Here is a 16,013-nt window from a genome sequence, read left to right as displayed (position 1 = left end):
GTCCCGTCCACCGCTGGTTCCGCCTGGCCGCTGGAGTCATGATCGGGTTTTTCTCCCACAGTCGCTTTGGCCCCGGACCCCCCACTCTCGGTAGCCGACTCCGGGGTAGCAGACCGGCACCCATTCCCTTCATGGCCGAGCCGACCACAGTGGTAGCATACCGGCTACAGATACTCATATGTGAAGGTCTGCCAAAGCTTCCCTTCCTTCCCTCTGATAAACACCCCCGGCCGCACCGGTAAGCTGGCATTCACCTCCACCTTGACCCTCGCATACCCCATACGACGGCGATCCTCCGTGAAACCGTCAGCTTCGATTGGGATGCCGGCCTCTGTAGCAATTTCCCAGATGGATTCCTTACGCCAGTACTCGAGTGGCAACCCTGGGAGGCGAAGCCAAACCACCACCTTATTGACCTCCTTCCTCCCGGGAACAAAATCCGGTTGCCACCTCTCCACCCCCAGTAACTGTCCAGCGATAATCCATGGACCTCTTACCAGCATCGCCTCCCTGTCCTCCACATTTCGGAAGCGTAGAGCGAAGTACCTGGAGGCCATAGGGAAAGCTTCGACCTCGTACTCCAACTTCCCTCGTGCTTTCATCTCCCGGGCAGCCCACTCCACCGGAACTCGCCGCCCCAAACTCCTCGCAATCACCGCCATGGAGCTCCAGGCCTCCCTCTCCATTTCCACCCACTCCGGCGTCAACTCCAGTACCTTCGGGAACCTCCTCTAACTCTTCAGCTGAGATCTCATGGGTGGTCCACATTGATGGTCGGGCCGAGCCCCTAGCCACCTTCGACCAGGACCGCGAGGATCCAGCCTTCCCAGGTCCCTGCCGCTTCCCAGCACCGTTGGGGGTCTTCGTGCCCTCCGTCTCCTTCCCCTTTCCTTTTCCCCCCCGACGTCCATAGTCCACCCCTCCCAGCTGTTTTGGGGAAATGCCACAACCACCCACACAACTATTGGCGCACCCGCTCGCACCCACCCTATTCCACCCCTTCCAGCTTCACAGTGTCCGGTGAAATGTTTCACCAAAGCACGAAAAATAATGCACCTTCCGAACCAAAGAAAATGTGGACCCACCCCCTCAACTCTATTAGTCTTCCTATAAATGTGCTTGCTTTGGAAGACCCGAAAGACAATGTTGGGTAGCTTGTTTTAGAAGACAAAAAATATCTACTCTTTCTAGTAGGCCTTCCAAATCATCAGCTCGTTTCTCTGCCTTTACTGGAGTTGATACGGCAGGCATATGATGAAAGCCATAGCTACTTTGGAATCTAATCAAACATAGTTAATTAAGTATGATCGATGTTGACTTCAGCCATTTTGACTTTTCTTTGTTTGCATGTTTTAGATTGATTTTTTTTTTTAATTAGTTTATGCTTGCTTGTTAAGGTGTCCTCAGTCGAGTACTCAATTAGGAAGTAAACATTTGTGTGAGTCTCTAAACATTAATTTTGGTAGCTAAGCAACTATATTTCTCTCTTACATATAATTTCCCTCGCACGACTTATTTAACATAGTCATCTCTTTACTGGCTCAGTGCATGACAAGTCATCTTGCATAGCCCGTGATTAGCTTTTCATTGACAAATGTGTCTTTGGCTTTAATCCACATCTTGTATTATATAAAATATTATTCACAATCGGGTGAACCACACCAACCTGTTGAAGCTGGAAGGCTCTTAATAAAATATTACAACTCCTCTCAATCAAACATGCCCTTAATTCAGAAATTAAACCATTTGATGTATCAAAAACATGCATCATCTTTATTTATCCTCAGCTAATAGAGGAAACCGTTGATTACAATTAAAGTGGTCTGCAAGCTCTTGTTTGGGGCTTTGAACTAGACACATTTGTCGTCTCTTTTCATTTTTCTTCCATCTACACATGTTTGATAGCCATCTTTCCTGGCCTGACGTTTTAGAAGTCTTCATGAACAACCAATCCCTCGGCATTAAGACAAAATATCATTGTTCAATATATTTGGGTGTAGCCTTTAGTTTCTTGTTTTCCCCAGATAGGAGAAAATATTTTGTTCATCGATACATTTGAGAACAAAATTCATATATTAACTAATGCGGATCTCGTGGCATGGATATTCATTTTCTACTTTTCTTAATGTTTATGCCCTAAACATATGCACGTTAGATGTAGCATATATTGCCTTTTTTTTTTGATGAGAAGGGAGGCCTGGCCACCAGAATTTTATTCAAATGGAAATATTTAGTAAGTTCGATATGAAAGGAGAAAGGAAACAGGCCTGAAGATGTAGCACACATTCAATAAGAGCTAACTAGCAGTCTATTTTTAAGCCGTCATGGCAATAGTTAGTCTCAAGTCATTATTTTGCAAAGTTCATGGAACCATCATAGTTAAGAAAACATGACCACAAAAGAATATGGGTAGCCAAACAATCATATTTCGCGGTTACCGGGTAGTTATACTCACTAAGGGCACAGAAGTGGTTGAGGGCTAATAACCTTAATTATGAATTAAATCCGCTTAAAACAATAAAATTAAGATGAATTCAGTCTGAAGAGCCTCAATTGGACCAATTGGTTGAGTCCATGTTCAGAAGTAGACCAGTTAGAACGCAACACTGCTCAGCTGGATATGACGGGGGCGTTGAGAGAAAAATGAAAGCATTGAGAAAGTAACAGATAGTGATCAAGAGAGTAGAAGTACATTTCGTATAAATAATTCACTTGGAGATTATATAGCAAGTGCTTGATTTGGCTACATCTTTGAAGGGGAAAATGTCCAAGTGGAATGTTTTGGTCTAAAAACCCAAGAGGCATCATAACAAGTTATTATATGGCTCTCGAGTATCACCTAATCTTGTGGGGAATTCTTTACATATGGTTGAATGGAGTGGCAAGGTTGCTTGACCTTCAACATGTTCCTTCATAAGGTTTGGTTGCAGGAAAGATTAAATACTTAGTTATTTGACCAGAAAACTTCATGTCACATACTTTTCTTCCCCTAAGAAATGCATCCAACGAAGACAGGTTGGAAGGTTTGTTAAAACCTTACCAATTCATTAATAGGGAATCAAAAGGTACAAGAAAACCTATTCAAACCCCAGGGGGGAGAACACCCTAAAATCTAGAGAACAGAACAAGCCCTGAGGAGACTACACCAAAGTACTCTGTATAAATGGTCCCTGACAAAAATCAAACAATAAGTAGGAAACAAAAGCAAGAAAAGAGCTAATGCTCCAAGGAATGGGCAAAAAAGAAAGACCAATTCAATTTTCTTTCTCTATGAATTACAAAAGCCTAGATTCTGATATTCAGCTTATTGTAGAAGATCAATGATTTAGCCAATTGACATGCAATAAAAATTAGCCTGTTGTGGAAGGAGGCAAGTGTTTTAAGTAATTAGAGATTCTGAATACCTACTACTCCCAGTGAAACCGCCATTAGCCCATAGTATAGACCACTAAAGATTATCATAATCTAATCATACTATGGCAAATGGACGACTAATCCTAGATGCAAAGATGGGTCTTTCGCAGTCTTATGATGTAACCAAGGTGTCCAAATGGCACTGTTGAATGAGAAAGGTCCTTTGATATAATTTTCAGAGAACGCTCGGCCTTTGAAAAATTCGAGGAGGAAGCCAGCGAAGTTCTGACGAAGCTTCGTTGCGCCCCCCACCAAAGAGTCTCTGCCTTCCAATTAGTGAATTCCCAGAAACTACCGTCTATCTAGAAGGTGGAGGGCAGGCACGACTTTGCCCTAGAATTTGGGTTATTGGAGTACGGCCAAGTGCCACGAATTTGGTGACGGGAGGTTTATTTGATTGATGACCTGAAATCCTGTAGTTCTTTTTTAAATTGGTAGTTTATTAGGACAAATTCAAAGCATCATCAGAGAAACTTTGTCAGCAAAAATTATTATGAAATTTCCCATAGTCAGATCAGAAGGAACGTAGGGGCTTCTTGGATAATTTATATGATTCCTGAAATATAAGTAATATATCTGAATCAAGATTCCTCGTCTCCACACTAGTATAATATTGTTACGATCCAATACGTAATTTTTTTGGCGCACCGAATATCGGAACGCCACTTGTGCCAGATATCTGAATTGATATGGTACATTACGTTCTGTACTGTTCGATTTGTGCATATCGCATGATTAATGGTTGTGCTAAAGTAATCCATCAAATGTCATCAGACATACTATGCTCCAAAACTTGTGCAGCCACTAGTCATAATTCGCCACGTAACCTGATTTGAGGATTTTACTGCAATTAAAAGTTCATAGGATCTGTACTCTTGACTAAAACTAATATAATAACCTGGATTACCAGGTCAATGGAGTTAACTGCCAAGGTACATGGAAGCAGAGGATTAAGCTATTTTTCCACAAGAAAACAACAGAGAAAAATATAAAACTGGAGCCAAGCTGATAAATACACGCCCCCTTGCAGGGAACGCACTGCTATGACTTTGACCTACACCAATAACACATACACTAAAAGATATAAATGAGGTTTGTTTGTTCGAACGTAAGAATATGATTAACAATGGGAAATAGAGGGGAAAGACTCAAGATGGGGACCCGAAGTGTAATCGAACAGCCTCTCTCTTTTTCTCCTCCCTCCATTTCTATAAGAGAAAATGTAACATCCCAAAACTAAAAGCCCTCCTTATCCTTAAGCTTGTTAGCTCTCCTACGATGACCAAATCACCAAACATCCATCACCTTTCCTTCCTCTCCCTCCTCCTCCTCCTCCTCCACCTTCCCAAGGCTCGTTCGGAGACGAACGCCACCTCTTCCGTCTCCTACGAGACCCACGTATTCCCCTACTTCACCGGGGACGACGGGAACACCAACCTCAGCATCCGGGCCGACGCCAGCATCTCCCAGGGCGCCCTCCAAATCACCCCTGACAGCTCCAACGTCGGCCCTTACCTCGTCAACAAGTCCGGCCGGGTGTTCTTTAAGGATCCTTTCAAACTCTGGGAGGACCGAGACCACCCCCTTCGGTACGTCGCCTCCTTCAACATCACCTTCTCCATCAACATCTACCGCCCGGACAACACGACCCCCGGCGAAGGCTTGGCCTTCGTCATCGCTCCCGACACCGCGAATCCCCCGCCGGGCAGCGATGGCGGATACCTCGGCCTCACCAACGCCACCACCGACGGCAACTCCTCCAACAACTTCGTCGCTGTCGAGCTAGACACGGTGAAGGAGAGCTACGACCCCGACGACAACCACGTCGGCCTCAACTTAAACAGCGTCGCCTCGAACATCACAACCCCGCTGACGCCATTAAACATCACGATCGCCACCCTAGGAAATGGCATCAACTACACCGTGTGGATCGATTACGATGGCGCCGCTCGCCATATCTCGGTCTACATGGCCGTCCGCGGCCGATCGAAGCCAAACCTCGCCGTCCTCAATACCTCGCTCGACATCAGCAACTACGTCCGACAGTGGTCATACTTCGGGTTCTCGGCCTCCACCGGCATCACGTATCAGCTCAACTGCGTGCTAGATTGGAACATAACGGTCGAAAAGCTCCCCGACGACCGGAACCCGGGCTGGTGGAAGTGGTACCTCGCCGGTGGTCTGGTTCTTGGGGCACTGGTGGTAGCTATGCTGCTCTTGGTGGCGCGGTCTAAGAGAAGGAAGAGGGTGGGGGTGTTGGACCGCCGGGTATTGAGCGACAAGCTCAAGAGCCTCCCAGGGATGCCGAGGGAGTTCAAGTTTGAGACCCTCAAGAAGGCTACCAATAAATTTGATACGAAGATGAAGCTAGGAGAAGGGGGATTTGGGGAAGTGTACATGGGGTTGCTCCGGGCGGAGAACGACGTAACGGTGGCAGTGAAGAAGTTCTCGAGGGCCAGCAGCAAAGGCCAGGATGACTTCCTGGCCGAGCTCACCATCATCAATTGCCTACGCCACAAGCACCTTGTCCCCCTGCGCGGTGAGTTTTCGACTGCTTCTTTTCCTAATTTTCTGAAGGGTATATTCGCTAGTAATTGTTTTAAAGTGTTAAATAGGACCCACCGTGCAAGGATATAAGTAGGAGATATTCTTTTTAGAATATCTTACTTGGTCAACCATCATATGATGTTGATGATTTACGTTCCCTTAGATGATGTATGCTGACATGATGTGATATGATGTTGGTACTTGGTAATTTGACGTAGAAGCCTAATTTTTCTCTTTTACCAATAGTCATGATGGAATACCATAATGATTTGACATTGTCTTTGCGTCGACTATGATGGTCCTAAAGCCACCAGTCAATCCACGTGGAGATGCTGATCTATACATATTAAAAAAAAAAACTCGTTAGATTTTCTTTGACTAGATCTTTTGATATCTAAATCAGCAAGAATTTTAGATTAACAATAAAAAATATATAAAAAATTAGTATAGAATATTGTCCATTTTGATCAGACCTCCTTCATCTCTATCTTTTTACCTCAATGTCACCTCGGTTTCCTGACCTTAGTTTTTTCACCTCGAACTCAAATTTGGCAGCTCGATTTCGGATTCGTCCCGATTATGATTTTCACTTTAGCCTTTATCTTTACCTCGATCTTGGTCTTCACCTTGGCTTTCTCTCGTCAGTTGCGATTTCTCACATCGGCCTTGGTCTTCACCTCGGCCTTGATAAGCTATAGATCAACTTAATTACAAAAAAAAAAAAGGTTGAATGATAGGTGAGGGCTTGAGAGCCTCTCATCATGAGAGTTTTTTTTTATTTTATAGTAATAACGGCATTTCATATAACTCTAAAGTTGGTACTATCATAAGAGATTTGAGCTATGAGTGCCTCTTCTTTTAGAGTTCTTTAGCCCAGTTTATATAGATGTGGGAGCAAGAATATATTACAATTAGAGATGAAAATCAAGAAATAAGCCATAACTCTTTTTATTAAGTCATAATCATTCTTCTATTCCTAAATTTTTTTAATTATAGTGCTGAAGCAGTCCAAAATTTTAATCTATTTGAAATTGCTTGCAACGTGTCGGCCCATATTAGGTGAATTAATTTTAGATGATATCACTTTGTATTACTACTAATACCGTAAATAAAGCTACTTTTTTGCCAAAAGAGTAGAGGCAATTTTCCCCGCTTCTCGCTATGTTCTTGTAATCCTTCGCAGAAGGTCTTGCTTGAAAAATTCAAATATGAATTACATCAAACCACCTAGACAACATATTTTATTTTAAAATGTTTTGATTATGGCTCGTTTGGTTTGCGGAAAACATTTTTCCTCCTAAAAATATAATTCTTGAGAAGAAGATTTTTAGGAAAAGGATGCCTGAAAAAATACTTTTGGCATATTTGGTTGACCATGGAAAAGTGACATATTTACAGAGTGCTTATGTTTGGTTGACCATTTACTTTTTTGAAAAAATTATATGTAATTTCTATTATATTCTTAATAAAAATTAGGTCTTTAATGCCTCTTTAATGCTGAAGGATTTATTTGAAAAAAAAAAACAGAGTAATTTTCAGCTCATGGAAAAATAACTTTTTCATGTTTTTACAAAAAAAAAAATTTTATGAAATATAGAAATTATATTTTTATGAAAATACAATTTTTTCGTTTTTTTAAAAAATTCCAGTCAAGTAAGAAGCATCTTTATGCTCCAACTCGGAGGCATTTATTAAGCGGTCATGGTCAATATAGCAATTCAGAATTGGTGCTATAGGTGATGTGGCGGGTGACTATTGGACTGGTCCGCCATCCATCCAATAATTTCTCTCTGTAGAGCGACATCTTCCCATGTGTACCCTATTGGCAGCAATGCATTGTGACGTAAGAGTTCATGTACACTTTATTTCAATTTCATTATCCACCACCCATGCATCAATCGGCCATGGATGGCTAGGCTGTGCTTCATCATTCTCTCCTGTTTTATTCAATCCCCCGCCGTTGACGTTGATCGATTCAAAGATTTGACCAAGATACTCCATCCCATAAGAAAAGGACGACGTTGCCCAATTTGCACGTTGGCTAAGGTTAGGACCCAATCAATCCTAATCTAAAAACAATACCCCTGCTCATCGTGTTGAAAAAATTTTAGCTAATTTTTTTTTCATAAATATCTATTTAACTATCAAATTTTGCATGAATACTTAATATTTATAAATATATCTTTATAAAATAATTATTTTACTTTTTTTTACATATATATTTACGCCGTTAAAAAATTAACTGTTTTAAATTAAAATAATTAAAATATTTATAACATGATTGTGATGGAAGACCAAAAAAATGGTTTCAAAATTTTATTTTATTTTTAATTAAAATAAATATGATTTTTATTAACAGTATTGAAATAATTGTTATTATTTCAGAAGTATTTGTGAAAAATAATAATTTATGAGAGTAAAAAATAAGTATCAATTTGAAGAAAATATTTATCAAAATTTTAATTATTAGAAGAATGTTCGCGAACCAAAAAAAACCCAAGCTAATAATACTTGATTGTTGCACCTGCAGGGTGGTGCCATAAAAACGGCGTGCTGCTTCTGGTCTACGAGTACATGCCCAACGGCAGCCTGGACCAGCACCTCTTCGGCGGCCCCAGCCGGCCGCTGCTCAGCTGGGACCGCCGCTACAACATCCTCACCGGCGTCGCCTCCGCCCTCCATTACCTCCACTACGAGTACAATCAGATGGTCGTCCACCGCGACATCAAGTGCTCCAATATCATGCTCGACTCCGCCTTCGACGCCCGCCTCGGGGACTTCGGCCTCGCCCGCGCCCTCAACACCGACAAGACCTCCTACACCGACATCGACGTCGCCGGCACCAGGGGCTACATCGCTCCAGAATGCCTCCTCACTCACAAGTTCACGCGAGAGTCCGATGTCTATGCCTTTGGCGCCGTCATCCTCGCGGTCGTCTGCGGCTGCGGCCCGATCTTCGCCAACTTCCAGCCCCTGGTCGACTGGGTCTGGCGGTTCCACCGCGAGGGCCGAAAATTCTCGACGCCGTCGATCCCCTGCTTGGGACTGGATACAAGCCGGAGGAGGCAGAGAGGTTGCTCCTCCTTGGTTTGGCCTGCAGCCACCCGAGCCCCGGAGAGCGGCCCAAGACGCAGGCCATCGTGCAGATCATTTCCAATTCGGCCCCGCCGCCGGAGGTGCCCCCATTAAAGCCGGCTTTCGTGTTGCCGGCGGAGGCCATCGACGAGGGGGACACGTCGAGCAGGTTGACCAGCAGTGCCGGGACGTCGTCGGCCGGCGAGTGGTTCAGGCAGAGCCTCAGCCTGGACGTGCAGGAGGGGGAGAGCGACAGCTCCAGCCTCCAGGGTGAGGGGATAAGGAATCAAAGATGATGGAAGATGAAGGGAAACTGTGAATAGATAGGTGAGGCATTAATTGGCTTGCTCCTCCTTTTCTGATCGGATCTACTGGAATGGCGACAAGCCTGGACAATTCACTCCTTGCTTCTTGTTTGCTTCTTAGATTTTAATGGTGCAGCAACTTTTTTTTTTGTTAGTTTTCTTTTTTTTCTCGCCTCCTGTGTAAAAATTTGAGCTTTTGGAACTCTTCCTCCCTAGTTCTCTCCATGTGAATATTGGTCTTATTTCGCATGTGTGATGTAATGTTGCAGAGAATTAGAGAGTGATTGGACATATAGGAGAGGGAAAATTCCATAGTGATTTTTAGGATTTATTTGTCGTGTAATTTGCTAAAATAATAAATGAAAATGAAGAACAAGTAGATATATGAATCTTAAAATAAAATACTTTTCCTTCTCTCTCTCTCTCTCTCTCTCTCTCTCTCTCTAAAAAGTATCTAATATATCATGTCTAATCTACAACATTAGCCAGTTTTCAAAATTTACTCTCATTTATTCAATAAAAAAAAGGAGAGAGATTGAAAGTCTACTTCACTTTTGGTGATTATGAATTGAGAAGTCAATTTTTCCTTCAATTATCTCTTCTCCTGTCGTTAATATATGTTTTTAAGGAAGAATTAGGAATCAAAATTACCTTTCAAGAGAAAGATTGACATTATAAACTCTTTCGCTTAAAATTCCAAGGCTAGAAATTTTTATTGTGAGCTGGTAAAAGATTTAGCAATTCAAAATCGAAAAAAAAGAGAAAAAAAGTGCAGTAATTCGAACAATATTCTAAGCATCGGGCCATTATTATTTAATAGCAGATTTCTTTATTGTGTGTCAATAAAATTTTTTAGCAATTCAAAATAAACTAATAAAATAGGTGTCAATTGATGCGATTAGTGAAGTCATTATGTTGTGGTATCCAGCCGTCTGGATTCATAGTTCTGACTTTCTTTGATCGTCAAATAAAAATTATTTTTATATATATTTAATAATCGATTTTGAAAATAATATTTATTTAATAAACAGTGACTTTGACAAATAGCTATCATTATACCTATTATTGGCTGTTGTTTACCGTTCTTGCAACAATTAACAATTGTTGTTGGCTATTGTGTTTTCTGGGGGCTGTGAGGGCAATGCAAAACCTAAATTTGCTTTATTGTAGCATCAAATTATCTGATTTACTATCACAACCTCCAAAAAAAACATAAATGGAAAAATTGCATCTTTGGGCAATATTGTTAAATTCTACTCAACATCGGTTTCATACTTGGCCATATTTGGATTTGGACTTGGCAGCCACTTCAGCATCATCTCCAATGGCTCCCGACGGAGAAGATAGCGGTGACTGCGAGAAAAATAAATAATAAAATCGAGAGATAACAAGAAGGATGGCCAAAATATAACTTAATCTCGATATTGTCAATCGCCTCCATTCGGCGACTTCCTCACGACTTTAACAATTTACCTATTTATTTATTTATTTATTTTCTCTCATGTCACAACTTGGTGACCTTCCTCATATTTGATCAAAAAGCATATGGACTTCTCTTTAATCTTTTTTTATACTATATCATATATTTATGTATTAATACCTATTATATTTTATTATGTTATGTTGTATAATACTATGCAATATCTTTTATGGTCATTTTATCATACTAAAAGTATTTTCTTAGTTTGTTTATCAAACAAATGTTAAAGTGCTACGACACTTTAAACATATAGTTACCAAACATCAAACAAGTTTTTATAAAAGCTTTACTTCAGAAAGCTCTACTTCCAAAAGCTCTACTGCCAACAACTTTTCCAAACAGAGCCTATAGATTTCTAGTCTAAACTTTTTAGACCGATCGCAAAGAACAGTACCAACCCTAGTCTTTGCCGACGGTGAGCACCACCTTCTTGACTTGCAACTGCCTATGAACGTCGAGCACATCCTCCTCCTCTGCCTCGTCTGCAGCCACGTCAGCTCCAAGGAGCGGCCCAAATTTTGGGCAAAGGGTATTGTGTCCACGGTGCCGTCGCGGTCAAAAAGTCTATGGTCGACTAATAGGAACCGAAAGGTGGAGGAGAATAAAGGGGGGAAATGGGGGGGGGGGAAATTAGGCTGGTGGAGGTGGGCATTACTAGGGCATACCTGGCCTACCATATCTGGTTGGACCGGAATGCTCGTATGTTCGAGGGCAGGAGGTTCTCGGCGAGGATGGTCGCAGAGAGAGCTGTGCTTCAGGCTGGGGAGGTTATCTCTTGCTTTGGCGAGTCTTCACTTGGGATGACTATGGACATCTGGGGTACCCGCAGTGCTATTTTAGCGCCCAGGTTTGCCATTGTGTCCTGGGTACCCCCACCCCCTGGTTATCTTAAAGTGAATTTTGATGGCAGTGTGATGACGGACAGGAGGTCGGGAGGGGCTGGATTTGTTATACGGGACCATTTTGGGAGTCTGGTCGCAGCAGGAGGCTGGGGCACGACGGGGCTCACGGTCGTTGGGGCAGAGCTGTGGGCTGCCTGGGCGGGTATTTCCTATGCGCGGCGGGTGCTCGGGGCTGGCCGGCTGTATCTTGAGGGGGACTCCTCCGTAGTCATAGACTGGATCCGGGGTGCTGATAGATATGGGGATGGACATCCGCTCATTCGGGAGACCCGCAGACTGGCGATGGAGATGGACGAGTTTATGGCAGTGCACATTTTTCGGGAGGCAAACAGGGCTGCTGACTGGGTTGCCTCCCATGTTGCACGACATTCTGGGGAGATCCATTGGACTTCCACGGTGGAGTTACCGCCACAGCTGTATTATTTACTTTCTTCTGATTTGGCAGGATGTACTCACATTAGAGCTATATGAATTGCCGTTTTGACCAAAAAAGGGGGGAAATTGAAAACGGAAAGGCGATGGAGGCGATGCTGGCGAATTAAGTGGCAGGGTCTTTCCCATCTAAATGCACGTGCAGCTCTTTCCCACTTGGATACAAACCTGCTTTAAAGTCAATTAAGTTCCGCTGTACCGCGTTATAAAGCTAAATTGAAAATTAGTCAGTCACGCAGCGCGGCTAAAGGAGGAAGGAGACCATGGACTGAAATATGGCTTGTTCCCATCCTCAAAAATGTAATTTTCTCCATATCTATTTTAAAGAAAAGAATGGGAAGCCTCCTATCTCTTCTCATAGAAATTATACATTCTTAGCCCAGCGAATATGTCATGACTTTGGAAGAAGTATACAAAGATCCATGTAGATTGGTAGTCTTTAGTGTTGGTGTAGTCTCTCCTCATATGGGACCACATCATTTCAAAATTAAAAAAAAGAATAAGATAACGTGACAGTGTTTTTCTTTTCCAAAACAGTTTGGCCTGATAGTATAGTAACCGTGAAAACCGGGTAATGTGGACTGCAGGAAATAGAAAAAAAAAACAAAAAGAAAACGGAAAAGAAGAGAAAGAAAAGGGTGTTACTTTGTTGTATGATCAGATAGTTGATTTTATTTAGATTTGGCTGAATTTCAATATGTTGTTCTACGAATTAATTGAGAGCTACAGATTCAACTGTTTGGATTTTTGAAAAGCCTTCTTCATTGATAATTTCAAGGATCAACACTTGGTGAGATCCATCCACTATTTTATTGTTTATTATTAAAATATGCCTTATTGAGGATAAATATTTTTTGTGAAAGCCAAGAATAAATCTTGTTTATATTTGTGCAGCCTATAATTTTATTATTTTAAATAATGAAAGATTTTTGGCTGGACTAGGTTCCATGATTTTTTTTCTTCACATCGAAGAATTTTTCAGGTTAAAAAATTGTGTTACATCTGGTTTGTAGATTGCTTGTTTATTTTGCTTGACAATTACTTGTATAGAATTCATTGTTGCTTCGTGAGTGATATCCCATTCAATTAAAAAAAAATAAAAAAAAAGTTTGCGGTATTATTATTTCTGGATTGTATTTTTTTAATAATTAAAAAGATTTTGATTACTTATATAAGACTAAAAAAATCTAAATATAATATCTTCTAGCCAGCTTTTTAGAATTGAATCTTTGAACATGTCTTCTACTAAAAGCAACAGAGAGAAGTGGATGTTGACTTGGTAAGGTAGGCTCTGATACCAATTTTGTTGGTGATAGAATGAGGATTTGACAATACGATGATTCTAAACACCTCCAATGGTGGACTTGCATGGCTGTACAAAAATAAGCCCTAATTAAATAATGCACGCAAATGAACTCAAAATAACCGATACTGCTGCTTTCTTTTACTTTCACCACTCAGTGACACCACAAACACTTGGTTACAAATGGTCAATTATCCCTACTTTTAGAGACTATAGGAATGGACCATTAGAAGCTACATTGAAGGAGACAATATAACCTGAATTAAAAACATAAAACCCTCAATTATGAATATGGTAGTCTCCGACTTGAAACTTCTCTGCTCTAATTTCGTGGCCAACTTCGTAAGAGCTTCAGCTCCAAATACAGTGAAAAAACTCCTTGGTCAATAGCTTCTAGAGCTTCAGCCTAGAAGCTATTAACTGCACCATTGAAGCTTGGGGTTTGAAGCGTTGACTCCCAGAGGCTCATGGAGTAGGAAGCTTTGGACGGCGCTTGGCCGGGGTGGCATGACGACCAACGTAGAAGGAGAAGGAGAGGGAGGAGAGGTTCTCATCGGTGGTGGATTGTTCAGAGGTTTGAGAAGATTTTACAGGGGTTTTCGAAGAGGTTCGGCTCATTCACTGCCGCGATTCTCGTAACGGTTGAACGTAATCGACGGTCGTTTAAGTGGCCGCGGAGATGCCGCCCATTATGCTCTGAGGAAGACGAAGCATTGAATTGCAATCGCGGTCCTCTCTTCTGCTTCTCCTTTGGGCCATGGTTTGGAGTCGGCTGGGCCTGCCGACTTCAACCCATTCAAGCCCTATTCTCACATCAACAGCGGCAAGAGATTCTACACTATCCTTAACATCGCTGACACCTGAGTGCCCCATCACCCACAAGTTCACTCGCGAGTCCAATGTTTGTGCCTTTGGCACTTGCAAACCGATCCTCTCCAAATTCGAGTCAATCGTCGAGTGGGTCTCGAAGCTCCACGACGAGGATCGAATTCTCGCCGTCGTCGACCCCCGGCTCAGCAGTGATTACATACTAGAGGAGGCAGAGCAGCTGCTCCTCGTCGGCTATAGCCTTTGCATAGAAGCTTAGTTGCGAGAGCGTCGTCTCCAAGCGTTCATGTTCGAAGACTCAAAACTAGTGGAGCTCGGAGGCTTGGGGAACTTGAATTTTTTTTTTGTTATTATTTGTAAAAAGTGTGGTCAAAGCAGAGGGTTTATTTTCAAATTCTATCTTCAAATACATCTGATTCTTAGTGTTGCCGCTGAACCGCGAATCGAGGTCGGAGCGCTGCTTGGCTTGCTCTGATATTGGTGAGAACCAAACTAAATGAGGTGATCGAGGTATGAAAAAATTGGTCTCCTTCGAAGATGACCTATAAAAATTTCGTTTGCCGAAAAATTTTCGACGAAGACTCTTCATTGCCTAAGTCAGAATAATGAGACAATAGTGTGAAAGAAAATTTTTTTTTAAAGTCATCTCCGAATGAACTTACTTGAGGATCTCCGGGCCACCCATTTATATACATAGTTGTTGCTGGAAATTGGACCCGGGGGCCGCCGTGAAGCCGGGGAAGGAGGAGCTCCGCTGCTGCAGAGGGCGGACGGCGGTGCACCGGCTGGCTGCGTCCTCCGCTGCGGGGGGGTGTGCAAGTCCTGCAAGAAAAACCGGTGGCCGGGCTCCCCGGCGCCGGCCCTCCGATGCCTAAGTCAGAGGGGGCAAGTATGTGGAGAGAGCAGGGAAGAGAGTATATGGAGAAGACAGCAAGAACATTTGGATAAGATAAAGAAGACGAAGAGGATGATGTCATCAATTGTGTCTGTGCTTCCTCCCACCCCCTCCCGGAGGGTTCAGTCCGGGGAGTTTTTGTTAGGGGTTTCTCAGAGTCCGTCCGGAGAGAGTGTCCGTCCGGAGAGTCCTCTCCTTCCTCTTCCCCTCCAGGCTTCCTTTTATAAAAGGATTTGGTTACCTGGGAGGTGACAGGAGGTTTGTCCTGTTCTGTGATAATTGGGCACGATTTAGCCCATTAATGGTGTAGTGGAGAACGGGACCGGATCAGACCGGAACCAGGGAGTTGTCACGGTCGATCGGACCTGTTGGAGTTGTTGAACCGCCGGCCGTGGTGGGCCTAGGGTCCGTGGATGGTAAGTGCATTTATTACCGAATGAACCGGCGGTCAGGTAGAGCCATACGCTCTGATGGTTCAGTGATCCGGAGATCGTCTTGGGCCGTGTTCATTAAATGACTGAGTGCATCGGAGACTTGAGGGAGTCTCATGCATTAATGGCAGGTCGTGGCGAATACATGCGGAGATCTTATGCCTTGATGGCTTGGAGATAGCAGCAGGTTGTAGTGGAGTTGTCAGGTCCCTTAGAGGGTTAGGTGGAAATTGGATATTTGGCTAAGGCATGGTCTCGGCCTTCTGGTCTCGGCCTTCTGGTCTCGGCCTTCTGGTCTCGGCTCTCTGGTCTCGGCTCTCTAGTCTCGGCCTTCTGGTCTCGGCTCTCTGGTCTCGGCTCTCTGGTCTATGAGCTCGAGAGCGGAAGAGCTCGATCACTTA

The 16,013-nt window shown here is 43.0% G+C and overlaps 1 protein-coding gene and 1 pseudogene across 2 annotated transcripts; one reads left to right on the top strand and one right to left on the bottom strand.

The window, feature by feature from the left end:
* Positions 1-164: 164 nt before the first annotated feature.
* LOC149750976 (uncharacterized) lies at positions 165-686 on the bottom strand. The gene has a single exon (XM_089928422.1). The coding sequence runs from the start codon at positions 684-686 to the stop codon at positions 165-167; it is 522 nt and encodes a 173-aa protein (XP_089784548.1).
* Positions 687-4,605: 3,919 nt separating this feature from the next.
* Positions 4,606-9,566, top strand: LOC103713890 (putative L-type lectin-domain containing receptor kinase S.5; annotated as a pseudogene). The gene is made up of 2 exons (XR_016399030.1): positions 4,606-5,953; positions 8,492-9,566. The product of XR_016399030.1 is annotated as a putative L-type lectin-domain containing receptor kinase S.5 (transcript).
* Positions 9,567-16,013: the final 6,447 nt, after the last annotated feature.

Source organism: Phoenix dactylifera, chromosome 18 (assembly GCF_051530095.1).
Source record: "Phoenix dactylifera cultivar Ajwa chromosome 18, Ajwa_hap1_PhDact_Kaust_v1.1, whole genome shotgun sequence".
Classification (NCBI taxonomy): Eukaryota; Viridiplantae; Streptophyta; class Magnoliopsida; order Arecales; family Arecaceae; genus Phoenix; species Phoenix dactylifera.
Note: the sequence above shows the minus strand (reverse complement) of the source record. Positions and strands in the feature narration are given on the sequence as shown.

Coding starts and splice junctions, on each gene's coding strand:
- LOC149750976 (XM_089928422.1), bottom strand. CDS start 686: ATGGAGAGGGAGGCCTGGAGCTCCATGGCGGTGATTGCGAGGAGTTTG.